Source organism: Geospiza fortis, unplaced genomic scaffold, assembly GCF_000277835.1.
Source record: "Geospiza fortis unplaced genomic scaffold, GeoFor_1.0 scaffold16, whole genome shotgun sequence".
Taxonomy (NCBI): Eukaryota; Metazoa; Chordata; class Aves; order Passeriformes; family Thraupidae; genus Geospiza; species Geospiza fortis.
The window spans coordinates 1,711,748-1,738,140 of record NW_005054302.1 but is presented as its reverse complement, the minus strand read 5'-3'; the positions used below and the strand labels follow the sequence as shown (position 1 = coordinate 1,738,140).

Sequence of the window (26,393 nt, the reverse complement as noted above, 5' to 3'; positions counted from 1 at the left end):
TTGTGCTGCTCTTGACAGGAGCAAATGATTAAAATTCAAGTTTCTCAAGAATGGCAAAGCCAGCCAGAGGCTACTGACCCAGAGGCAGCTATTGAAAGACATCAGGTGTGAGCAGATCTTGCTGCTCTTCTATTGCTAAATCACACATTAGATGATGTTTGAAGCTAGCAGTGTCAAGGGTGAGCTGGGCTGAAAGGGGCAATAACAACACTGGATGTAAACAACAGCTTAAAATAGAGGGGAGCATAAAACAACATACTAAGTGTCTCAGCAGTTTGCTCTGAGTTTTGACCACTGCTTCTCCAGCAGATACTTGCCACATTAAAAGAAACAGATTTATGACAAACTTATAATGAACTGTCTGAAAGACCATTAAACTAGAGCATATTGCCACTTTCAACAAAATTGATGCCAGTGTTTTTTTTATGACAGGGTCTATCCTTGCTCGACTGTTGGGGTGCCTTTTTCCAGTTCCCTGTTTCTATGACCTATATTTCCAAATGTCCCTCAGTACTCTCCAAATTGAAAGGCACAAAACCTCTGGTCTGCTCATGGATTCCCTTGAAAAGCAGTTAAGAAAAACTTACAATGTCAATGTATTGCATGTAGCTCTGCTTCTGCTACAGAGACACAGCTATTTAACAAAATAGCTGCCAGTTCGGAATCTGAATAATTAATCTGATTGTTTGTGACACCCCCCGGATGCCTCCTGGCTTATCATCTGCCCGACATAGGTGCCTGTACTACAGAAAAAGACGATGGCAGAGTCACAGTACATAAACACTTCAAAGTGCTATTTAGGAAACGTATTTTGAAAGTGTTATTGACAAACTCTGTCACACAAAAGGAGCTACAATTAAATACATCATTACCTTTGTTTGCACTAATTTATCTAATGTGCAAAGCAAAGCAGCTATTCTAAAACCCAATGAACATTCAAATACTAAGCATTATCATTATTATTATTGCTAACGTCAAGTTCTTCCATTTGCAGCTTTTGCTCTATAGTTCTGACCTTACTAGACCTTGTTTTCACACAAACTCCCTTGCCAGCACACTTTTAACAAAATGAAATTTTCTGATATGCAAATATTTGAAGACAATGGAATTGAGATTAAAAAGAAGACCTATCCTAGAAGCTGGTTTTCATTTGAGGAAAAAAAATCTTGCTTTTTTATAGATCAATAAAGTAACTGTCAGATTTTAAGTATCTGGTAAAATATAATCAGTTAATGGTTACCTCTAATACTGCCATTAAAACCTGCATCTCAGTGCCTTTAAAACCGCTTTGGCTTTGGGCGACATTGTTATTTAAACTTCTAGATTAAAGCCAGCCACATTGTTTGGTTGGTTTTTTCACTTCTTAAATTCTTTTAAAAATTACAGCTGATATATCAAGATCGTATTCAAATCAGCTTCAGCCAAATAGTAACTACTACTACTTAAAAAAACAGAGCAGAAAAATCCACTGATCTGAAAATCACTTGTTAACTGTTGCAGAACCATCCTTCTCCCCATCCTGAGCTCTGCAGCACCCATTGAGGGATCTGTCCTCTGAATATTTTGGTGGGGGAGCAGGGGGAGCACACATTCTTGGACCACATGAAGTGATGGGAATGCTCTTCCAGGCACTCCTGGGGATCCAGAATCAGACAGAGCACCAAAGACTAAACTCCCTGGGACACAAGCCAGTTGACTTAACGTGGTCAGCACATCTGACTTTCAGTACATGGCACAAACAGCTACACTACCTGCAGAAAATTACTGGTGAATATCCAGACTCAGGTTACTCTGAAGACACCTAATGTTGCAGCTACAGTTTTCCTGCTCCATTTTGAGGCTGAATATTTGGAACATGAATAATGCCATTAACCCAAGAGAATTAGGTAAGCCCCATGGTTTTCCAATGACTTAGTTTTTGTCTGCACTAATTTTACCTCCAAATCTGCATGTCTGAAACTCCACACTCTTCAAGTCTGCTTAAAGTGATTACGTCTTCTCAGTAAATCTTAGATTGTTCTTTCTTCTGGCTGCAGAGCTGTCTGCCTGCAATTTCTCAAAAGAGAGCCAGGATTTCATATCCATTGGCCCCTGCATTCCTGCCAAAGCCCTGCAGAAATGAGAGCTGCTGCAGCTGCCAGGGTTTATTTACACACATTCCTGCCTCAAATTGAATTAATGAGCATAATATAACTCAGGCAATGTCCTCCACAGCTCTTGTTTCTCTTTGCCCCTCTTGACATTTCTTTCTCTCACACAACCCCTCTTGTAGTCTGTCTTAAAGCAGTATCTAAAGTGATCCTGGTGTAAAAAAGGAATTGCAGACACATTCAGTCTGATAAACGTGTACATACCTTGCTTACAGCCTGGTTTGTGAAAAGCCCAGGATCACCTTAATGAGTATCCAGAAGGCTAGATTGAACTTACTTGCTCTGTTCACTCAAGTTTGTCAGTTTAGCAACAGACTTCGACATTTAATCACTCAAAGACCCAGCTTTGCAAAGAGCTCTGATGCAACAGATGAGAGCAGCTGATGTTACAACCTATCTGCAGTCGTTAATGTTCACACGCTATATTTAGTAAGCCATTTCTACAGGTGTCTCCGGCCCATTTCCGTCTTCAGAAATCTGAAATTCTGCACCCACAGCATAAGGGGTTCCACCATTAACAAGCCCTTTAGGCACTGCATGGACACATCACATACAGGAAAGCTGCTCTGATGCTGCTAACCAGTCCAAAGAGATGTTTCCAATATGTTATGGCACAGACAGAGCCCAAAAACATTTGTCCAAACATTCACACCCATGTGACTACTGAAGTTCATTCTCTTAACATTCTTATACTGGAAGAGTGTTAAGAGAAAAATGAATAAAATCTTTAGTGATACATACATTTGCTACAACAGCACTTTATCATCAACATTCACAAGAACATGGCTGGCAACAGACAGGATCCACCTGTCCCACAGGGGGAAAAGGATCTTTGCACAAGAATTAGCAGATGTCACTGAGAGAGCTTCAAACTAGATCTGAATGGTGAAAGGGATAAAACCAGGCTCACCAGATACAAGCCTGAGGGTGGCACTCCATAAGGGATGGTGTGAGATTCTTCGGTTTGATGTCTCAGCGGAGGGAAGGGAGGGAGATCCATGCAGCAGCAAAGATGCAAGGGTTACTGATGTGTCAGAAACTGCGGAAGTTCCTGAGTATGTTCACGTAGGAATTAGGGCTTCTCCCCAAAAATGCTGGCAGGATCATTAGCCCAACAGAAATGGATTTACTCCAATGCCCATAGCATGAGCAACAAAGAGGAGGAGCTGGAAACCACTGCAGAGGAGGAAAGCTAATGATGCATTACCAGGAACATAATAGGATGACCCACACAACTGGAGTGCTGCAGTGAGTAGAACCTCTTCAGATGGGAGGGGCAAGGAAGGTCAGGTGGTGGGGTAACCTTGCATGTTAGGGAGCCTTATGAGTATCTAGAGCTTGATGATAGTGATGACAGAGTTGAGGGTTTATGTATAGGAATCAGGGGAAAAGTCAACAAGCCAAATATCCTGGTCAGAGTCTATTATAGTGTACTCAATCAAGATAAAGAGGAAGAAAAAATATTCCATAAGCAGCTGGGAGAAGTTTCATGATCACTGGCCCTTGTTCTTGTAGGGGAGTTCAACTCACTAAATGTCTAATGGAAATACAATACAGAGGAGAGGAAACAGTCTAGGTGACTCGCCTAGCGGAAGAAGGAAAGGCTGTGGACCTTGTCTGTTTGGACTTCAGTAAAGCCTTTGACAACAATTCCCACACCATTCTCCCGGAGAAACTGACTGCTCATGGCTTGGATGGTTGCACTGTTTCCTGGGTAAAAATCTGGCTGGATGGCTGTGCCAAGAAAGTGGTGTGGAATGGAATTAAATCCACGGGTGGCTGGTCATCAGTCGTGTTCCCTATGGCTCAGTATTGGGGCCAATCACGTTTAGTATCTTCTCAATTATCTGGATGAGGGGGCCAAGTGCAGATGACATCAAGCTGGAGAGCAGGAAGGCTCTCCAGAGGGACCTGGACATCGTGGATCCATGGGCTGAGGCCAACTGTATGAGGTTTAACAAGGCCAAGTGCTAGATCCTGCACTTGAGTCACAACAACCCCAGGCAGCACTACAGACCAGAGGCAGTGTCTGGAAAGCTGCCCAGTGGAAAAGGACCTGGGGGTGCTGGTCAACAGCAGCTGAACATGAGCCAGTGTGCCCAGGTGGCCCAGAAGGCCGATGGCATCCTGGCCTGGATCAGCCAGGCTGTGGCCAGCAGGAGCAGGGCAGTGACCGTCCCCCTGTACCCAGCACTGCTGAGGCCACAGCTCCAATCCTGTGCTCAGTTCTGGGCCCCTCAGTGCAAGAGAGACATTGAGGGGCTGGAGTGTGTCCAGAGAAGGGCAACAGAGCTGGGGAAGGGTCTGGAGCACAAGTCTCATAAGGAACAGCTGAGGGAGCTGTTTAGCCTAGGCAAAAGGAGGACCTTAATGTTCTCTACAGCTACCCAAAATGAGGTTATAGCCAGGCGAGGGTCAGTCTCTCACCCCAGATAAAAAGTGATAAGAACAAGAGGAAATGGCCTCAAGTTCTGCTAAAGGGGTTTAGATTGGATATTAGAACAAGCTTTTTCACTGAAAGGGTCCTCAGGCATTGGAACATGCTATCCAGGGAAGTGGTGGAGTCACCATGCCTGAAGGTATTTAAAGGACATCCAGATGCGCACTTGGGGACACTTGGCAGTGCTGGGTTAATGGTTGGACTTGACAAGACCTTAGAGGTCTTTCCCAACCTTATGGTTTTATGATTCTGTTAAAGCTTGATGGCAACAAAGAACTGGGGCATGGTGTGTGTGCAATGTTCAGTGTCTTTACTTAGAAACTTCCTCTCAGTTCCCTCATTGGCCATTTCCAACTTTTAAATATAATTCCACACTCCGCATTAACATTTTCTTTCTTACACACAGCTGAAATCAAACACACTTTTCACTAAACTTTTAGTGGGTCTTTGAAAAACATTTTGCATTTTGTGGCTGCCTTTCATATGCCTTTTGGTCTGTGTGAGGATGCCAGTGATTTGAGAGTTCAACTGCTCTTCCCATCTGTTCTGAATGAACAGTAATGCTGAGACCCATTAGCTAAATGAGATTTTGCCTAGCCCCAAATAACAGCACTTTGTATAGGTACCTGATTGACAGAGCCTTATTTTCAGTTGTTCTGCTCCCCACCAGATACCTGTCTGGTTTTTCCATATATTCACTTCTCCCTCCTCCACGTTTTAAAATTTCTTGTTATATATATATCCAATTTTACAGAAGCACAATAAAAGTCAACTGAGTAAAATTATCAAAGAAATTCCTCTGATTTCTGTTTCAGAGTGGACAAACTTCACTTGAATCGGGAAAGGCTTTGCCTGAATGCGCTTCTTTTGAAGCAAAACTTGAAGTAATTACTTTTCATGCTTCTCTGAAATAGAATTAGCCTAAAAACATCCCTTTTGGTATATCTTTCATACAAATCCTTTCAGAACCCCACAACAAGATTACTCTATAGCTGAAAATAAAATGCCTAACACTGGTGGTTCTACTGAATGTACACAGACTGCAGGGTAACATGCTGCTTAGGTAACATGCTAACATACTGGAACCAGAGTACTAATGACAAAGTGCCAAAAGAAAACCCTTTAGATATTTGCTAGAACAGATGCCTACTCCAAAACATTCTACAAAAGAGGTCCTTGCAAAGCTGACAGCCATTTTTTGTAAAATATAAAATGACACTGACAACCATAGCATCTTCTCTTTGAATCCCTCACACATTTTGTACACCCATGCAACAGCAAGCAATGAATTAAGTATGGTGTGGAAACTCTCATTCCCTCAGCATGTTCTTTGCTCAGTATTAGGTGCAGGTCACAGCTTACTGCAGGAGGACCTGATGGCTGGTAGGTGTTCATCCTTTTCCTTCTCAGAAATCTAATATGAGATACAAAGCATTTCAATCCAAATGAGAATGAGATGATGAAAGTAAGTTTGCATATAGTATTGTTCTAGCTCATTTCTTTCAAAAGGATCTGCCAGGTCCCAGATACTGAACAGGGTAAGAAGTGGTAAGCAGTACTTGCAGAGAAATGCTGTTTGACAACTTGCATTTGGGATAATTTATTGAAAATAGAAAAGCTATGTCGGGTCTAACTTTCATTGTACATTTCAGCCACTGTACTGAATCCTTCTGTACTGAATGCTCATCCAGCATCCACCATAAAGCACTCCATGGTACAGAGAAATAATTTTTTTTCTTGCTTATCCTCTTTTATGCGTGACAACACTACTGTCCAAGCCTCTGCACTGGCTTGCTGACTCTACCATAAGCATGAAACTGTCTTATCTAAGCCATATCTCAGAAAGCGGAGATGCGTCCAGAGCTGCAAGATGTAGCTCTGCAAGATGCTCAGAAAGAGGCTGCAGCTCCTAATAGTGAAAGAAACTTCTTTTCCAACATCAGCCTACTGAGAGGTACCATTGCTGGGTTTTATGCTCCAGAGACCAGTGGTGGCATATGTAAACATAACCGACCCGTCCACACTTCAGGCACTATGTTATGGACAGCACCTGTATAATTCTGTCCTTTTCTCCTATCAATTGTATTGAATCCAAAGAAAACACAGCTCTCTGGAGACACTCCTTCCTACATCTTCTGACAAGAGTACTGGTATAAAAACACCAGCTCAAGTGCTGCAAATACCCAAATGAGGAATTACACTCCACAAGCCAAATGGGGGCAGTCTGACTTCCTGCACAGACTCAAGCCCCAAAGGCACTCTCAGAAGTGGCTGCATTCAGTTGCTTTTTGCCTGCCACGCCAATAGAGAGGCAGCATGAGATACCATCGTTGCTGTCAGCTCTTGAGTTACCAGGAAAGCCATGGGGGCCAGGCTGTTCTGGCTGCCCACACCAGCAGCCAGGGCACTTGGAAGGGCTGTACTCCTTCCAGCCTCACTACTCCTGTGTACCTATGCTTGCCTTAGAACAATATAAGAAAGATCATTTCTACTCCTCAGGGCTTTTTGGATCAAATTTTGGCATAATACAATTGGGGGGAAAAAATGATCTCATGAAACATATACTTTAGGGAGGAAAGGGAATAAAAGTATGTTTCAAATTGATCTGGAAATATTTTCCCATGTGACATGGTTATGCTTGTCTCTTACAAAAATGAAATCCACTAGTGAAGGAAAGAAACAGTGGCATGGAGCACAAATTCAGCTAAACAAACAAAGAATCTTCCACAAACAAAAATCCTTTATAATATGTAAATTCAAATAAAAACATAACATGACCCTTCTGTCCCCAAGGAACGAAGATAAAAACAACATCCCAACCAACCCCCAAATATCTGTTATCTGGGCTTCCCTGCATTAATCAGAAAACCAAGTGACTTAAGTGTGACCAAAGCAAGCCATAAAACCACTAATTCCAACTCACAGACAGTCACCTCCTGCCCTCTGGAATAGATCCCATCTGCTGTTCCTCTTACTTTCTAAAGGATTCACAGCTTCATTGCTATGAGTTTAAACACACTTTTAAAAACCACCTTCTCTAGACAATTACCCTGCCACCTTCCTTTGTTTCTGTCCTATCGATTATGGCAATGACAGCATGCTGGTCCACTTTCACATCCTCTCTGCCATGGCCTTCCTCATCGTGACAGATTTTGTAGGCAACAACATCCACATAGGAACAGGATATTGCTTGATGCCTTCACAGCAGCTGGAAATGGATCTGGTTTACACACCTGGCAAGCTGGCAGAGCAGTGCTCAGCAGTGACCACCTATTGAGGCAGACTCACTCCCCCTGGCTACCAAGCCTCTCGTGCTGCTGCAGCCCAGCTTGTGCAGCACACTGCTAACCTACAAACTTCATCTGATGAAGAAGCCACAGAGGCCGAGTGCTGCTTCATGAGAGGCATAAAAACTGCTTGGCTGCTTTCCACTTACCCAACAGAAGAACAGCTTTCTCTTTTACTGAGATGCACACAAACCCTTGTCATACATGACAAACCCGCACTGTAGGGCTGCTTGGTTTTCCTCCTTAAGTTTCTAATGCAGAACACAGCCTACATCAGGAATGCTCTGATCCAGGAGACAAGTCATACGTTCTTAGTTTGTCCTTGCTTGTCAACGGGGCTCAAAACACAGACATTTTTTGTAGACATGAGCATTAGTAAACACTGCCTCTGGTACAATACAGTAGCTGATCTTGTATATTTAAAAGGCAGCTGTTTCTAATTGAGAAAATATGGAACAGGATATCTTCCAAACATCTTTCCACGAACTTGCAACAAGGCTTTGCTACTTCTAAATATACAAATAAAGCTATTTGGGAAAATTTTGAGGGACGTGAAGCAACGCTGAACTCCAAATTGAGAAAAGATGCAACTTCTGAAGCACAGTCCATTAGTACAGAATGGTAATTCCATGCTGAGTGAAGGAGCTTGGTTCCTGGACACTGCTTTTCCCCACTCCAAAACCAATAAACAGGGATAATGGGCAAGTACACAAAAGTGTAAATGCTCTGTATTTTCATTTAAGCTACTGAGCAGCATTTACACTTGTTAAAGCTACCTGATCTCCAAACCAGCACTGACCAGACAGCATGGCTAGAGTCCCAGGTTACACCCCAACACTGAAGAAAAACCAGCTGACCACCTCTGCACCATCTGTACAACCTGTAAGTAACCATTCAAACACTCCCTTTCCTACTGCTCCCCCATCTAATGCACTCACCTGCTAGCCACAGTTCTTCTGCAGAGCATGGACCAAGAAGTGAAGGTGAGCACATGAACACTTGGGAGAAGTTTGAAGCCAGCTGACTGCCTCACTCTGCACTGCCAGTTCCCAAACCTGAATAAGCATTTATGCTTCTGGCTTAATACTATTTTCACATGGCTCTATATAGGAAATGCCAGCACAGTGCTGGGCACAGCTGCATATACAGTCCTGCTTTAAAGCCTTCGTAAAATATTTCCTAAGGAGAAATTAAGTCTGGGACATCTTTCAGAAATATTTAGAACAGGTTTGTGTCAAAGTTGCCAAATAGGTAAAGGGGCATGTTTTGGGGGTCTAGCCTGCGTAAAATAAGCATGCTTAATATATTAGTTTCACATTCACGACTTATAAAAATATTAATTTATCTCCATTTTTTCACCTTTGTGGTGTATGACATAGTACAACACAATGCCAGAGATCTAGAAGTGAGAGAATAATTTCTGAAAGCCATGTGTGGCTCATAAAAACAACAAACCCACTCCTTCAACAGAGGCTTAAAAATATATGCATGGTTCGTTAGTCTAATTTGTCCACTCAGAGCCTAGTCCAAAACTGCAGAAAATGTTCCAAAACCACATCAAGTGCCACGGAGACTTCTGTGCATAATAACAAAAACAAACATGATCAGCAGGCATTAAGGACCTCAATCTGCAGGCGAAGTCTGATTTGCACATAACAGCTGGATGAAGCATTTTCACCAACCAAAACATAGACACCACAATCTAATGTGCAACTGATTGCAGACAAACAAACCACAATCAGAACAGCCAATTTTCTAACTAGCACCAAACTGTAGAAATATGAGAAGCCAGAGAGAACAACAACCGAGACCTCTGGAAAACAATTCAAATGTAGAGAATAAGACGAAAGCATTCTGGAAAACACAAAAATGTACATTAAGCTGTCAGCTTTGCAGTGTGGATTTGGAAGGGCAGTAATGTGAAACCTGTTTATTACACCACAATAACGATTATTATCTTGCCTCCAGGATTTTTGGGGGGTGTTTCGTGTTGTTTCCAAGTCTTAAAAACCATGAAGTTTTCTCACATGCTTTGGTAAGAGCTCAATCAGCAAGATCTCAGAGAGTTTCAGATTGAGGGCCAACTACAAAACCAACCATGCAACCTGAGTCCATCACACCCTTTATCTACATCACCTCCCTCCCTCAAAAGCCAACAACAGTGCAATAGTCAAGGCAAACCCATCTTGTTAATGCCATACACACAGATGAATGGGAAGCTTTGCTAAAAAAGGCACAGATGTCTTCTTAACAAGCCATTAAAGCAAGCAAGTCCTACTACTGTCACATTACATGGGGTCAAACAGAGATCTCCATTACTGGGATCTTTTAAAAAACACCTTTAATCCAGGTAAACTCCATGTGCAGCTTCTTTAAAAGTCTTCATAAGCAGACAAATAAACTGTCAGATTCTTGCTAGGTTAACTGAACAATAAATAGGTATCTTCTGTCAAGGATGTGCAGAGCACTGGAAAATAAAGGCACACCTGTAATTACAGCTATGAAAGTGGCTCTTACATGGGTCTGTTTCTGCTATGCTGGTGGTAAAATTATTTGGACTGTGATTCAAGCAGTCTTCTCTCAAATGCAGCTGTATAAAGGTAACTGGGAAGTGCAGTAGCCCCAGTTTCACAACCTCCAGCCATGAGGCTTTGATGAGATGGGCCTCCTAATGACATCCTAAGATCAAGATGATTGTTAAACCCCAGTTCTGCAACATGACCACATACAGCACAAAGCAGAAGTCTAAAAAATTAGAAACACCAACCTGCACTTTAAAACAACCACAGCACACGTCTCTCTCAAAACCAGATTAAACCCCTCTCCTTCAGGCAGAAACCATGAGACATACTCATCTTCCTAAAGGTATTTCCTGAATGGTAGCAACAACTAATGAGGGAGACACAAAACACAACACATATTAAGGTAAATAAACTGGAAGAAAGAAATCACAGCTATGTAGTACTTCTTTCATCATCAACAAGGAGATGCTTCAGAGGGGTGATAGGAATGCGCCTTTTCCTGCCAACCCTACTCTCCCTTAAAACACTAAAAATTTCAGCTCAAGGTGGGGAAAGAAGAAACCTGTTTTTCTTCATCTGAGATAACGTCTAGATCAAGACTCAACGCATGATCACTTTCAAAGCATCCTCTTGTATACATATGCATGTTTTCAGGTACAGGTATTTAGACATGTGTGGAGGTGGGAATACCTGCACACAGACTTTAATTCCATACAGTGCAATATTATTCCCATGAACCTAAAGTATGCTTCAATTCCAATGAAGAAATCAATACAGAACAGAGCATTAGCAGCATATTTCTTATACCATATGTATGACTCATATAAGAAATAAGCACAAATGTCAGCACTCACTGTTCCCTTCAGGGCATCAAATCTCCATCCCCAGGCAAACAAACAAAATACCCAAGACTGCATGAGGGCAGGACGGTGGCTAATGTGCTCATCAACAAAATACCACTGGGTTATGAGAAGCCCTGAAAGTTCAGGGACATGATAATTAAATAGGAGCTCACATCCTCAGAGTGGCACATTTCTGTACCACTTCTTCCAGATAATGAGTATCAAACTAGATAGCTCTTTTTAAAACACATACATTTACTTGCTTTCAAAAATGTGTGGTGGTAAGTCATAACTACCCAAAAGGCAAGAAAGGACTCATATACTGTACAAAATACTGTTATCTGGAAGTGACTGCTCAAAAGCAATCAGTTCCCATCAAAGCATCTTGGCTTTTGTAATTTTTTGTCTTTGGCAAGACAAAGGAAAAGGCACCAACTCTTCTAGTGTCACTGTTCTCATAAATATATAAAAAAACCCCCAAACTTAAAAATATACAGAAATTCAGGAAAGCCAAGAGAGCTACCAGAGAGTTTTCTTACATTATTCTCACATTATTATTTCTGATACTATTTAAGAGAAATTGTGTGCCTGAAAAGGTTCCCCCAAAGCAGAAAGAGTTTTTTTCCCAAAGTACCAGATGCATACTATTGGAAGATTTCTATTAAGGACTATTGAGATTTTAATCATGGCTTTGTCTTAGTATGTCACAAGTACTCAATTCATAATATTGTAGTGAAAACAGAAGAAATATGTTGACTCTGACAAGAGAGAATAAGTAAGTCGCTTTCCTTTTCCCCCAAGGATGAAAAATGGTATTATATCCCTGTGAAAATGCTCAAGATATTATGGGCAAGAGAAGGAAATACTTAGTGCAAACAGTTTAACAAACCCCAGCAGAAACAAAGCATCACATATTTGAAGTCTGCCAGGCTTCATGCTGACATTTGGTGAAACAACACAATAAAATGTTTTGCACCTCCTGTGCCTTCTACTGATGGCACAAAGTCCTGGCTGGCACAAATGCTAATGACTATTCCAGCTAAAATCAGCTTCCTTCAAATGCTATTAGATTTGCACAGTATGAGCATCTAAAATGTCCTGGAGTTCAGTTTATTTGAAGATAAACACACTAGCAAGATCTGAAACAAGAACAATGCTTTTAAGACACCGTATTATTTATAAATGAACAAAAGAATACAGCAAGAGTAAAGAAATTATTAAAGTCTAGGCAGCAAGGCAACTCATTTTACTGACTAGAGTGCAACACAGTCTCAGCTCGTTTCACCATGAGCTGGTTTCATGACAGCAACCGATTACTCAAGAGACTCTGTGGGAGTTAATGCAAGTAGTAAACAAGCTCCCTTCACCTTGGGAGCTTTCCTTGATTTTACAAAAGGATAAAAGTGAAAAAAAAAAAAAGAAAAAAACCCCACATTTTTCAATGGCTGCTCCTTCTCTCAAAAATACAAGAAAACTGGTAGAATGATATTGATCCCCTCTAGAACACACTGAAAGCCATAAGACAGCTTGTTTCTGACTGCTTGAATTTAAAAAATCATCTATATAGAATGATCACCTATCCTTAACGTTTTAGATTGATAATTACTGATCTGGGTACACAGCTCCACAAGTACTGGCTCTACCAGCCAAGGTAAATGTGTTCTCCATTAAAAAACAAAAAAAGGAGAACAGATTATTTTCATTTTGGCAAGATATTAGTACCACCTCTCAAGTTGTAATGTCAGAAAATCAGGCATAAAAACAAAGGTTAAATACAAACACTTTCTAAAAACAGTCAAGAAAAACCAAAGCCTTATTAATATGAAGGTTTTGTTCCAAGACCTGTGGTTTTATATGCTGCAGCAAACGTTGATGACCAGCACAACATAGATTTTGCTTAAGTTGCAATAAAAAATAAGAGTAACTTTTGGGAAAAAAAGAAAGGCAACAGCAAACTAAAGCCCATAGCTTGGCCCCTTGTGTGTGAAGCAATATTTTGCCACGTTGTCTACATTTTAGAAAGGCTGACATGTTAATGGCAGCACTAAAGTCTGCTGTGGAGGACAAGTTGTTCTCAACTCTGCATGATACTCAAGTCAAATTCCTGCTCAATATATGAAAATGTGAGTTAGAGCTACTGATGCTGTGTGTGCTGTGAAACATGCCAAGATCACCATGAAATACTACCAGAGGACTGAGGCTTTGTCTGTCAGTCACTCACCTGCTCAGTCACTCACCAGCCTGTCAGCTGTCAGTCTCAGCTGTAAAAAGCTGTCCATGAAAATGTATCATAGCCTCCATTATCCTCAGTGTTTTAGAGTATAATAATAAAATATGTATTAAGCCAGAACAGCAACAAAATCATGCCTGACTGCTCTTGTTGAATACAAACATGAGAGCAATCTCAAAAATCTAATTGGCTTGCCAACACTTGGCTTTTTTATTATAATTTTCTACTACATAAGGGTAGCAATCTAAGAATATAATTTCTTGAAATTATTAGATAGCTTTTCTTCTGTCTGTACTACATCTTTGCATTGAAGTCTGAACTTATAACCCAATACATTTTTCAGGTAAATCTGAAATCAGTTCCACCTCTACAAAATAACTTTTTAGTAATCATACAATTACTAAATCCCTAATTGTTATGATTGTTAATTGCTATCCGCCAATTTTAAATATGCACAAGCCTCTTGAGTGATTTTGACAGGCTTGCTATTCAATCTTCTCACAAGGGATTGAGATAATGACTCTGAAGGGAAAATTTTACCACCTGGAGCTCAGGTGACATGGAAGGAACAAATCCATAATTCCTCTAGTACCATAATCAGCAATGTATCAGCTCTCCTTCTGCTTCTGACCATCTCATTCTATTCTCAAGGAAATTCTGTTTATTTAGAATGAACGAAGGTAAAAAGCAACAATGCGAAACAAAACGTATGGAAAAGAACAAACCCATGACAAAACGAAATCCCAAAGCCAAATTTTGTCAAACACACAAAATCTTGCCAGGGCTAGACACTAACAAAAGAGTCAGTCCCAGTGCCATCACAGCAAATTGGGAATTGCTACAGTATCCACAGTGCATGTAATCATGGATGAAGTCAGTTTGGGGGACAAAGAGAGCTCTTCTCATGAGGAGATTAAGCTAAATGAATACAGGGATTAAGAAAAGGTTAAAATGAAGTCCAAGCACTCTGGCTAGAGCAGCAGTGCTTTGCTAGCACTATGTGAGCTCTGAGGGTGACAGCATGGCGCTGTGCTGGGCCGCTGTCCCCAGAGCCAGGCGCCGGTACTGACCTGCCCCAGCATGTCGGGCGCGATGGGGAACGTGGGCCAGATGGCTGAGTACACGCCAAAGAACACGAGCCAGAGCAGCATGCTTCCCCAGACGGCCAGGTGACTGAACTGCCAAGAACAGGGAGAGAAACACAGTCAACACATGGCATTTCCTCCATCCACCCAGCCCAGAAGTGTTTCCCTGTTCAGGTCTCCGTCGGTCTCACTCAGGCCTGTCTACCGCTCTTGGTTTTGCGCCAGTAGCACAGGTTGTTCAAACAGCACAAACCACTTCTCTTTAATCTCTGCCTCATAGCAGGGCAGACAGATACTCTTCTCAGCCAATCTGTCTTATTTGGATCTCCAAAAACTCGTCAGATTTTCCTTGGAACCATAATTTCTCTCATCTAGTTCCTGTATCCTGTCATGCACATTCCAGATTCAACATGTAAATCAAGGTAGAAATTTTCAAAGGTGCAGGTTAAAGTTCACATGGACAAATCCCCTATGTCAGTGTACACACACAAGCCATATACATCACTTACCCTCTCTGGAGGAAGATTCAGTGTTGTATACTACCACAATCAACAACACCTACTGATCAGCTTTGCTTTTTTTTTTTAAAGGTGTTCTAACTGATTTACACACATGCAATGCAGTTTACATCTTTACTGGTTCTTTAGTCTGTAGACTCACTAAGAGAAAATAAAGAACTATTAAATGACCAAGAGCACATCCAGCACAAACTTTTTCTCAGTGGCATTAAAGTAGTTTTTCCTACACACCCAAACTGTTTTTCTGCTCAGGATGATTTAAGTTGTTTTACTTTTACACCACAGTGGATGGAACCAGTAATTTCAGTTGTAACAAGCAACTGAGCTCATAATTGGCTCCAACTTTTCTGGATGCCAACAGCTCCTGTGGCTGATGACTTTGGCTCCAATTCAGAGAAGTACCTGCATAAATCTTAATTACTAATTACATATGAGTTCAGGAACACGGGAATGAATTCACATACTGGGTGCTGGTGGACACAGCGTGTTTGTTCAGCTCTTGGCTTTATACTTCCTACTGGATGACTGTGTCTGTTGACTTTTTGAACAGTATGTCTGAGAACCAAAGAAGTGTCTGAGTATTGTGCTCTGCTTGCTGTGAGATAAACACAAACTTCTGGAAAAGCAGATTGCTCCTAATCTGCAACTGCTGGACATCCTCAGAAAGGACAGCTTTCTCCAGCACAGGCAGTGAAAACAAACAAGCAAGGAGCCTGCAGCACCAGTGCAGACTGGCAGATAGTTGGGATCAACTAGAGACTACCTTACAGTAGAAGCATTCATACAAAATGTCAGAAGCAATGGAAAGAACACTCTTCTAGGTACTCTCAGAAAGCTGGAATTTTGTGCAACCCTGAAAGTTGCTGGGCTAATAATAAACAAGACATGGGATAGGCCCCTTCCTGGAGAGACACAGTGGGCAGGAAGATTTGCTTTCAAACTTTGCTATTTATTCTGTTTCACCCAGGAGATCTGACCTCAGTAAATAAACAACTCGTTATATAAAACAAACAAACAAGAAACAAATTAACTAAAAAAGCCACACTCCAATCCCCCACATGACAAACAAAAACCTCCAAAATACATGCTCAATTCAGTTTAAATGTGAAGAAAAGAAGGAAATTGAACGATTTTTTTAAACACTTGGAGGACAAGAGGGATTTCATCCTTTCAGTCTACTTAGTCTTCTAAAAACTGAGCCAATTCACGTCAAGCTTCTGACTAGAAGCCCTGCCCTAGTGAGCAACTGTACTGCTCAGCTCCCCAAAGATCAAGTACTGCAAGGCTGCTGCAAGAACTCACCCTTATGAAAAGTCAGCCCCATGCAATGGCAGAACAGCACCATCACTGCTTTCTGAAAAGGATGTGACTCCTTTTCTTGAGCCGCAGCCTTCCTCTCGGACAAGTGGACAGAAGGCTCAGGATAGCTGGGACTGGTGCTTCCCTAGCTCCTGTACTTTATGACTAAAACCAGTAAAAATAAAAGCAAGCAGAGAACCCAATCTCAGACGTAGACTTATTTAGTAGGAAGTGTATTTATGCTAGTGACATGACAAATTTATTTTTGTCTCACTCAGGTTTTTCTTTTCATTCTGCTGCTAGGACACTGTTCAACTTTTGCAGATCTTTACCCTTTTCAGCTGAGCAGACTTTGCTCATTGTATGTTACCTTTACCTTCTTGTCATGGTTGTCCCAATCATCTCATTATCTCAGGCTTATATCTGCCCAAACTGCTTCTTTGCCTTTAAAAGAGCTCCTGTGTTCTGGAAGAGCTCTCCTTGGCCTGCTTGCAAATGTTCCTTACACAGTCACCCCACAAACCTTTGCACTGTTGATTCTCCACTGACATCTGCATTTATCCCTGGAGACTTCATGTACAAAACCAGAAGGGAGCCCATCAGGTGTGTTAAATGAATGACAGAAAACAAGAAATCAAGATTCTTGCATAAAAACTAGACAGAGTGTGTGGCTCTCCCATGTACCCTGCTTATCTGAAACAGTTCCTACAGTGTGGTAAAGCAGTGATGAAAAAAGCTCTGTGTGTTTGGGAAAAAGCCTACTGCAGTGTTCCATAGGCCACACATAACAGGAACCTACTCCACTCAACTTCGATGTGTGGATTTTATTATGCATTATGTCGCCACTTTTATCAGAGCCTTTGTTTCAACACTACCTACTGGATATACCACGCTCCCAAACACTTTGACTGTGTTATTTATTTAAAGCTTTCTGCTGAAATCACCTTGTTCTCCCGAGTGGCAGTGTCTCTCTCATTCTCTAGAACAAATTGCCTGTAACCAATCTGCTTGATGATGAAGAGGCTTAACTTAGTGCCATAAATTTAATACTCTTCAAGTAACCTAAAGATTCTCTGTGTGTTGATTCACTCACAGCTGAAACTATAACCAATATCAGATTTTGAGGTGATGAGAGTCACTGTTCCAAGCAATGGGGCAGGATTTAGAAGTATATATAGAAAAAATGGATTCTAAACACAACTGTTGTTTGAATAACAATAATTTATCTGTAAAATGCCAAAGTTATAGAACTCCAATATCTACTAAACATTATGGTATCTTTTAAAAAAGAAGTTTAGAAATGAGGGGCCCATGATTATCCCCAAGTGGCTGAAAAGACACCCATTACCTATCCAGGGAAGAGGAGAGAAGAGAAACCATCAAACAATTCACAACAAACCAGGATCTAAACAAGCTCACATGCATTCAATGCTGACTTGGTTATATGCTTTTCTGGTGCACAAGGGATTAATTTAAGGATTTTTGCATTTTAAAATGTTGATACACAACACAGAACTGATGCATAAGCAACAGTAAAAACACTCAGATTTCATTTTCAGATGAGAGAATGGCGCAGAAAATATTAACATCTCCCTAACAATTAAATAACCCATACAGACAGCATTTCATCCTTAAAATTCAGAACAGATGTCAGCTCATTGATCTTCACAATTCCTCTGGGAGGAATGAAATAAAACATTTTACAACTAACAGAAGCAATGAGGTTAACAAGACCTAAGCCAAACCCTTGAAGAAACTAGTAGAATAAGAATATGTGTCCTCAAAACATCTTAGTCTTGAGGGCAGAGTTCTTCATATGTCATGAAAACCGGATTCCCATAAAGTATCTTACTGGTGTGGAAAAAAAGAGACTCCATCAAAATTAAAAAAATTAGTGTTTCAGAGAGGCTAGGGAAAAGGAAGGGAGAAAGGTGTGAAGGTTCATCGACACAGGAGCCCTCCCCTCCCTGTCCCTCACACTCTTTGGAGCTCACTGCCTTCCTGGATTCTGTCACCTACCTGTAACAGAGCTCTTGCCCATTTCAAGCCAATAACTTAAATCAAGAAAACAACATAACTAATTAAGTAACATCCTTATTACACTAAGTTTCAAAAAGAAAAACCAAAAAAACAAAACAATTCAACCAATGTGGAGTCACCACTAGTTTTTTTTACCTGGGTCAAAGATGTTTTCAAAGCCCACTTGTTTATCTGTGGGCAGACACTTTTCATTCCCTATTGCATTAATTTTGAAGGAGCTACAGACTACAAAGGATAATTTTCTTGATGCATTTTCTTAAGCAATTACAGTAGTATGTTGATTTCACGCAAAATTTTCCTCATTTTTAAGTAGACATGTTGACAATACACTTCCGGTGTACTCTTGCCACTTCTGTCAGGCTGCCCTTTTTCATCACAGATATCCTGTGATCTACGAGTTCATTCCTCTCACATTCTGTACTTAGGGAGCTTAGCAGCCTATCCTTACATGAAAGATCAATTAAAACTCTGAAGTCCCAAATGATTTTTAGTACTTCTTATCTGTATCAATACTCATTAGGGAGGAAGGTGTGCTAATAAAATAAAAGATACTGGAAAGTACGTACTCTAGTCCATGCAGTTGTTTCCAAGCCGGCTTTCAGACAAACAGTGACTACAACATACTGCAAAGAAAAAGAAGAAAGAAGACAAGTTCATTACTAACACTCTCAAACTCCAATCTCCCCTTTACACCTAAAAAGCTACTACCATTTAGGTAGCAACCCAGGAACTTGGCAGTGGATGTGGGAAGGACAGAGCAGAAACTATTGTTGGCCCATGTCTGGGAAAAAAAATTAAAAGGAAGAGGGAAAATCATGCACACAGCATCAGGTTGATTTTTTTTTTTAAACTCACATATTTTCTTCAGGTTTACACAGTTTTCTTGTGGTGAAAAAAAGTCTGGAAAGAAAATCTACCATTCAAAGATTGCTAGGATACACAAACTTACAGTGTAAACTATGTTTCCAACAAATAAATAGTCAACTCCCTGTCCATTTGTGAATACTGCATCTGAAAGAAGAAGATAAAGAAGATCACCTTTGTTGTCAGTTTATCAACAGAATGGACAAAAGAACAAGGAGATTCTCAGGAGAAAATAACTGGTCCCAACCTTTCCTTTTTGAACATTGAAAAGCACTCCTAGAAACCATGAGGTAATGGTAAAGCAGAAGTTGTGCTCAGTTGGGCCTCAGACACGGTGCTTGGATAGAGCATCCATCCATCCATGGCTCCGATTGCCAGAAGCTGGCCCGGCAAAGGGGTAGTGTTCACCAGACCCTAACATGTAATTTGCCTGTAAGAGCTTAGGTATGTCACTGCCACTTTCTCTGTTGCTATCTGCCTTGTACTAACTGTCACTTCTAACAATACTTATTATTTGTGTGCCTGTGACAAAAAAGCAGTAAAACACCAGCTGACCTGTGGTGACAGAGAGCTAAGTTAAGAGCAGGGACAGTTTAATGTGTAAAGGACAGATATCAACATGTACAATATCTCACTGGAGGTTAGTTCCATAACTGAGCAGTATTCAGTCTCTGGCCACCCATTCTCTATCAGCTGTGCACAAGGGTGAGTACATACACGTTAATCTATCATTTGGAAGTGCCAAGCTTGGCAATACCTCAAATGTTATTTTGTCTCTCAGCCCTTGCTGAATCAAACTGGAACACCATGAAAACACATTCAACCACCACATGAACACCAACTGAACTTGTACTCACAGGAGTTTTCAAGCATTACCCAAGCATGATAAGTATTGCTATTTTCACATGTTTTAAGGCAGCTGCTAGGGAAATACAGGAACAGCAGGGACAAAAAGGCTTAAGATAAAACACTGGATTCATTCCTAAACACATACTGCCTAGCACAGTGAGTAGTTCTACCATGATGATGCCTTAAGTTTTAGCTTTCATACTCTCCAGATTCTGCTCTGCATTAGTACCTACCTCTGAAGTTCATAAAAAGTGTTAGCAAGTTCTCCTCACAATTCAGTTAAACAAAACAATCCTTTTCCAGCCCAAGAACACTGCTGCAGCTTCAGGCCCAAAAAGTATAAACAACAGCAAACTGAGGAGAGCAATCAGGGAGGATGGGACTTCATAACCTGAAGCTGTATTTGGACAACGAACCCCAATATTTAAATGGACCAAAACTTATAAAAGTCTGAAAATATGTGACCCTCCCCTCCCCTCTGAAAATATGTGACCTGTTGTCCATCTTGGGTGTAGTCTCGGCCAGGCTCTTGTAGTGTCCAAGGTGTATCCTTTGAAGGCCTTTTAATAAATACCTACTTTATTCCTTTAACACTGTCTAGCCTCTGTTCTAGGTAGCCTCTCAAGGCATCAGTAACAGTAAGATTTTGTTAGATTTATTTGAAAAACTCGATCTGACATTCTTAAACAAAGGTTGTGTACTCCAGGATCAGTAAATTTTTAAGGCTATAAAGAAGAGTTCCTGGCACCCTGACCTCCATGATGAAGACCCTGTCTAGCTTACAGCTAAAAAACCCCTATATATTTATACAGTACAGTTAACCCAAGCTACTTGTTTTGTTTTCCTTCTACCATGCTGCACGTGGTTGTCTCCAAAGAACTAACAGGCTCTGAATATTTCCCAAAAGTTGCTAGTTCTGTATCCCTGCTTTCTTTTCAATATTAACTACTAAGAAACAGCAGCAGAGTGACTAACACTGCAACTGGAGCTAAAGCCCGAGACAGCTAGGTTAGGAACCGGCATGGTTTCTAGCCACTGGCATCTTCCTCAGCCCAGCTCCTCCCAGTGGCTTCAGGCATTTACCACATCATTCAGGGACACACCAAGATTCTACAGTCACCCTGCTCTTTCCCCTGGTGCCAATGAAATAGGTGGAGAGCACTAGGGAACTTAGTCTCCCATGCCAATTGAACCCTGTTGGCGCCAAAAGGTTCAGTTTATTAAGAAAAAGGCATGCCTAAACTCATCAGTTTTGCTAGAATAAGATGACATGACACAGCCATGCTCTAGAGTAACATCACAGTGAATATTTAAATAATTGAATACATTTTCCTGTAAGTCTCAACTTCTTTAAAGTTATATATTTTAATGCAGTAAGTTAATGTCTTTATTTTTCAGTGTTCTCCATGACCTTGCACTTTGGGACGCTACACAGTCCTGAAAGGAATGATATTTGTGCTAATGAGAACAGCAGGATGCTCAATGAACATTCATTTCTGAAGCTATACAAGTGCCCATTCCTGGACTACATGTACTTCACATCCAAGGCACTCAAGAGGTTAAGAACCATCCCACTGTGAACGGCACATTTTTGTCTCTGGCACTGAAATCCTTCTTGCACTTGGAAATGCAAAGAAACTTGAAAATTCAATATTCATTCCTCTCTGGAAAAAAAACCTGAGCAACTTATTCAAAGGAACTCAGAAAGTTAGCCTCTGAGCTGGTATTTCTGTCTTATAATTCTAATTGTTGAAATGAAAAGCACATTATCTATTTGGGAACTAGAAAAACCTCTATGGAAGACTATGTAATTTTAACTATAAACACTACAGACGTTAACCTAAAATTTCTGCAGTTGAATTTTAAAAAGAGCTATTCAAGATTAACATTTGTTATAAAAACAGTGTAACAGAACAACAAAACTCCTCAAATCAAAACAAAAACCAACCAACCATAAAAGCCCCTCTCCCACAAAATGGAACCTTCTTTTAGCCCATGTACAGATGAAAGGGAAGTCTCTTTTTTATATGGTCCATCAGCCATGGAAGTTCCCACTGAGGATATGACACTGACATTTTAATCAGCCAAATAGAGTAGCATGAACCTAATCCCAACAAGTATCTTTAGTATCATGCCTCTGACATGAACATTCATCTTCCCTCCCTTTTTATTTCTTTCACCTCCTTCCCAGTTAATCCATTCTGGAGCCAAGAAGGTTTTCTTAAAATCAGTGTTTTCCAGGAAGGAGTTTCACTTGTGAAAAATTAATTATTTTAGATAAATATTCTCTTCATCAGCCCTAAATTCTTTATTTGATCTAATGCTATTTCTTACCACAATCAAAGAACAGATTTCCAGTGGTTTTTCCCACCCACACAGCTATACTGGAAAGCTAGGTAAGAACCATGTGGGATTTACTGGTCCCTGAAATACCATGTAGCTGCACTACCCTGAAAAGTTGCATTACCCTGAAAAACAAGACTTAATAATAACTCTAATTTGTACACCAAAGAGTCTCATTTCCCCAGTATCTCTGACTCTTGATCTGGTTTACTTCCATTCCAGCCAATTCTTTCTCACAGTACTGCCTTATGGAATGGGGGAGTTCCAACAAGATATAAAGTAAATGGTTCTAAGGCAGCTGCTGTAAGAACATTATTCAATCAAATGTTGAGATCTCAACACACTACCATAAAAAAAAGAAAAGGCATTTCATAAAACATCACTCAGTATTTGGGTAAGACTTAGCAAAGCAGTAGTTTCATTTTTCACCTATTAAAGTCACTATATGAACAATAATTATGTTAGATTAGAATAATTTCTGAAAGCCACTAGACAACCCGCCAAGCTCAGCAGCTAAAGACTATTGAACTGTCTGGCAGCATTTTTTCTTGGGACTTGTCACGACCCCCCTTTTCTGCAAACACACTGGTTCTGTAGGACTGAACATCAGTTACTCACATAAGAAATAATGAAGCCCTTACCATGCTCCAGCACTTTCAGTGGAAACCAGAAAAGAATGATGGAATGGATGAGGGCATTGATGCAGTGACCCCAGAAAACCTGAGGGAAAACAAACCAAGCCATCAGTAAAGTCCAAAACTCTTGACCTCTCTAACTCCTAACAAACACTTCATTGTGTGGTTTAGAGTCAGAAAATGTTTGTCCTGAAGTGAAATACTCAAACTTCTACAGGATCTATTTTCTCCTACAATTTCTGCTCTTTCACAAGAAAACACTGGTCCTGTTCGATCATTTTATTCTACCAACTTGAAGCATAATAGGCAAGCATGCTTCAGTTTAATATCTTTATTGAAATAAGGCAGACTGATTGAGTCAACTTTGTTTAATTACCTCAAAGAATAATTTTAAAAGAGTGATTCAGTATTATGAAATGTACTATTTTCTTTTAATGGATAAATACTTTGTGCCCCACAGTTTTTAACTAGCAGATAATGTAATTTTGCACAAACTAAGGCTTTATGTACTCTACAATTTCCTCTCCAAACAAAGCAATCATACAGCTTGCTTGATTCAGAAGTACATTTAGATGTGCTCATTATGGATAAGACAGGATATCAAACACTGGCATTTTCCAGCATTTAAATAGCAAAATGAAGTAAAATGCATTCTTCAAAACTCAGAAGTCCAAATAAGCCAATTCAAATTCTATTTTCCAAAAGAACTACTGGAACAGAGCTATGCTAACTATGAAAAAGCACCCTAGCAGAGAGTGCTGTGACAAGACAGATGTTAAATAAATCCAGGCAATGTCATAATGGCTTATCAGTAGCTGTGAATTGAAAAATCATACTTGGATACAAATCTAACATTGAATCAAAGTTTATGGATATTTCAGGACCAGTTTCAGCTGAAGTCACAGCAGAAAATCTTTATTTAAATAAAGAACATCCTTGTTTATAAATAAAAAATAATCCCTTGGAAAGAACTGGAAGGCTGAACAATCACTCTCAGTAGTTAGCATAAAGCAGAAGTAGCATCAGGAAATAGGTTATTTTCTGACATGAAAAATTTGGAATATCAGAATGCCTATGTTTTTTCATAGAGTAACAGGGTTTTCCTTACCCTTGTGTTGAAACCATCTGCATTTTGAGTGATTTTGTATAGCTGTGGAAATCTAAGCATGCTATCTTGAGTACACGACCGTTCAAAAATTCCCAGAGTAAAGGGTGGCAGTGCTGTGAAAATCTGCAAGGAAAGCAAATACTAATTGAAAGCAGCTCTTAGTTTTAAGTGTATCTCATATAATGTTTCCTTATCTAGACAAAAGCAAAATTCTCACAGACTTCAGTGAAGACTGTCTACTACCTAGCATGCTATGTGGCATCATTTTCAATGCCAAACAAGTCCAAACATTAATTTGTAAGTCTCAAATATTGACTTGTGAACAACAGAAACATGAAAGAAAGTTAGTATTATTAACCAATAAATTAAACCCAAGAAGTTAAGCAAGAAGTTAAGTTTCTGATGCACCAGCTAATCCAGCAAGGGTCAGACACATTGGACTGCAATGGAAAGACAAGATGAATTTTTAAAAAATAGCCTTGTGGGAGTAGGTTCCAATATAGCTGCAGTTGTAGCCATAATTAGATATGCAATGTGCTTAACCACTGCTAAGTTTACAGACAGAGTAAATGTGGAAATCACATTAAAAAAAAAATCTACTGAGCAACAAAGGCCATTCTGCATTATGGTACTTTGGGGATTCCCCTGGCAGGCATGAACTGATAGGAACAAATTAACTGCAGTGTGTGTCTGTGCTACAGGCAGACGCTTGGATGACCAAGCCTCGGAAGCCTTCCAAGACAGGCAGCAGGACACTCTGCCAGAAGCAGAGTAAATTAGCCTCCACTGACTTTAACATTGCTGCTCTTGAAGTGTTTCCAGGATCTGAGGCAGCTCATTTAAAGCCAGCTTGGGTATACATGTTTCTTGTGGTCCACAGTGCAGGCACAGAGGGAAAGTTACACCAGGGTGCAAGTCTGAATACTAAACTTCATTCACTTCCTTTTACATCAATAGTTTATATCAGAAACATCACTTTAAATCCTATACATACATATATTTTTACCAGTTTGAGAAATGTTCTTGAAGTTAAGAGGCAGGTTGGAGTTATGCACTGTTTCTAGGGTGTGTGCACATTTGGAGAAGGTGGGCTGTGATTCCCACCAGCAGCACGCTGGCAGCAGAGGAGCAGACAAAGAACAATGGGAAGGACAAGAGACGAGTGAGAATCAATAATTACAACCCTCAGTCCAGTGGGAATTGTGTGTCTTCACCCATGAAGTGATGAACCAGATGGCTAAAATGGCAGCAGGCTGAGGGTGGAGAACTGAAACTGAGAGCACTGGTCCAATATATTCCAAAGAAGACCATGCTCTCACACAGCTTTAACATACTTCCCCTAGTTTCCTGTGTTTATTGGGGCATTTACATTCTCACTTGAAGTAAATCTTCCAGTGGTTTTGATCACCAAGGCAAACTTCCAGTGTGAACTAGTGCAAAATCAGGAATTAAAAAGCCATTATGATTTCATACACTTCATATTTTAATGAGACTACTAATGAAAGAAAGGGTTAATCTGCAAAGAAGAGAATGACTTAGCTAAAAGCACTTCAAAATCAGAGCCTGACAAATTGTGGAAGTCCCCAACATCTTACAAGCACTTGATTCTGCATGAGTCCACACAACCAGTTCTAATTTTAGAAAATATTGACCTCAAAAAACAAGGTTTAGTTTCTGATTACAGAAGATGAGTTTTATCCAGAAGCTTTAGGTAGAGTAGATAGATTCATCAAATGAGGTTTAAAGATAATAGATGCAAATATCTAAACATGAATGACAGAGACTGCATAACAGTCAGGAAATTAGGGTGAAGGGAATCAAGGGAATAATAAATCCTTGAATAAGTATCTTCAACTAAGAGTATGAAATCTTATGGAATATGGGGGCTTGTGCCATCATTTTTAAAATTAATGTGACAGAAGTTAAGTGGTTCCATTAATACTATTCAGTGATAATTTACTGGCTTTTTCTGTATTAGCATATATTTGGAATGAGTTTTTTTAACAAAAAAATGTAAATTCCCTCCCTGTGAAGAGACTCTAACACTAACAAGTGTCCTAGCAGTTTATGAAACCAGGCACTGGGACACGTAACATTGCAAAGGTAACACTGTCAAAAACACCAACACAGATCTATGGTATGCTACAGAACTTGGTTCCAGAGATCCTTCAGACTTTCACC

The 26,393-nt window shown here is 40.3% G+C and overlaps 1 protein-coding gene across 1 annotated transcript in view; it reads right to left on the bottom strand.

Annotated features, from left to right (window-relative positions):
- Positions 1–26,393, bottom strand: part of ATP8A2 (ATPase phospholipid transporting 8A2) — a 287,313-nt gene that overhangs the window by 80,554 nt on the left and 180,366 nt on the right. The window contains exons 28-32 of the mRNA XM_005417776.2: positions 24,213–24,335; positions 23,111–23,189; positions 19,363–19,424; positions 18,980–19,036; positions 14,542–14,649 (exon numbers count right to left, since the gene is read on the bottom strand). Coding sequence (XP_005417833.2) covers positions 14,542–14,649; positions 18,980–19,036; positions 19,363–19,424; positions 23,111–23,189; positions 24,213–24,335 — 429 coding nt within the window. The remainder of the gene's footprint in view (positions 1–14,541; positions 14,650–18,979; positions 19,037–19,362; positions 19,425–23,110; positions 23,190–24,212; positions 24,336–26,393) is intronic.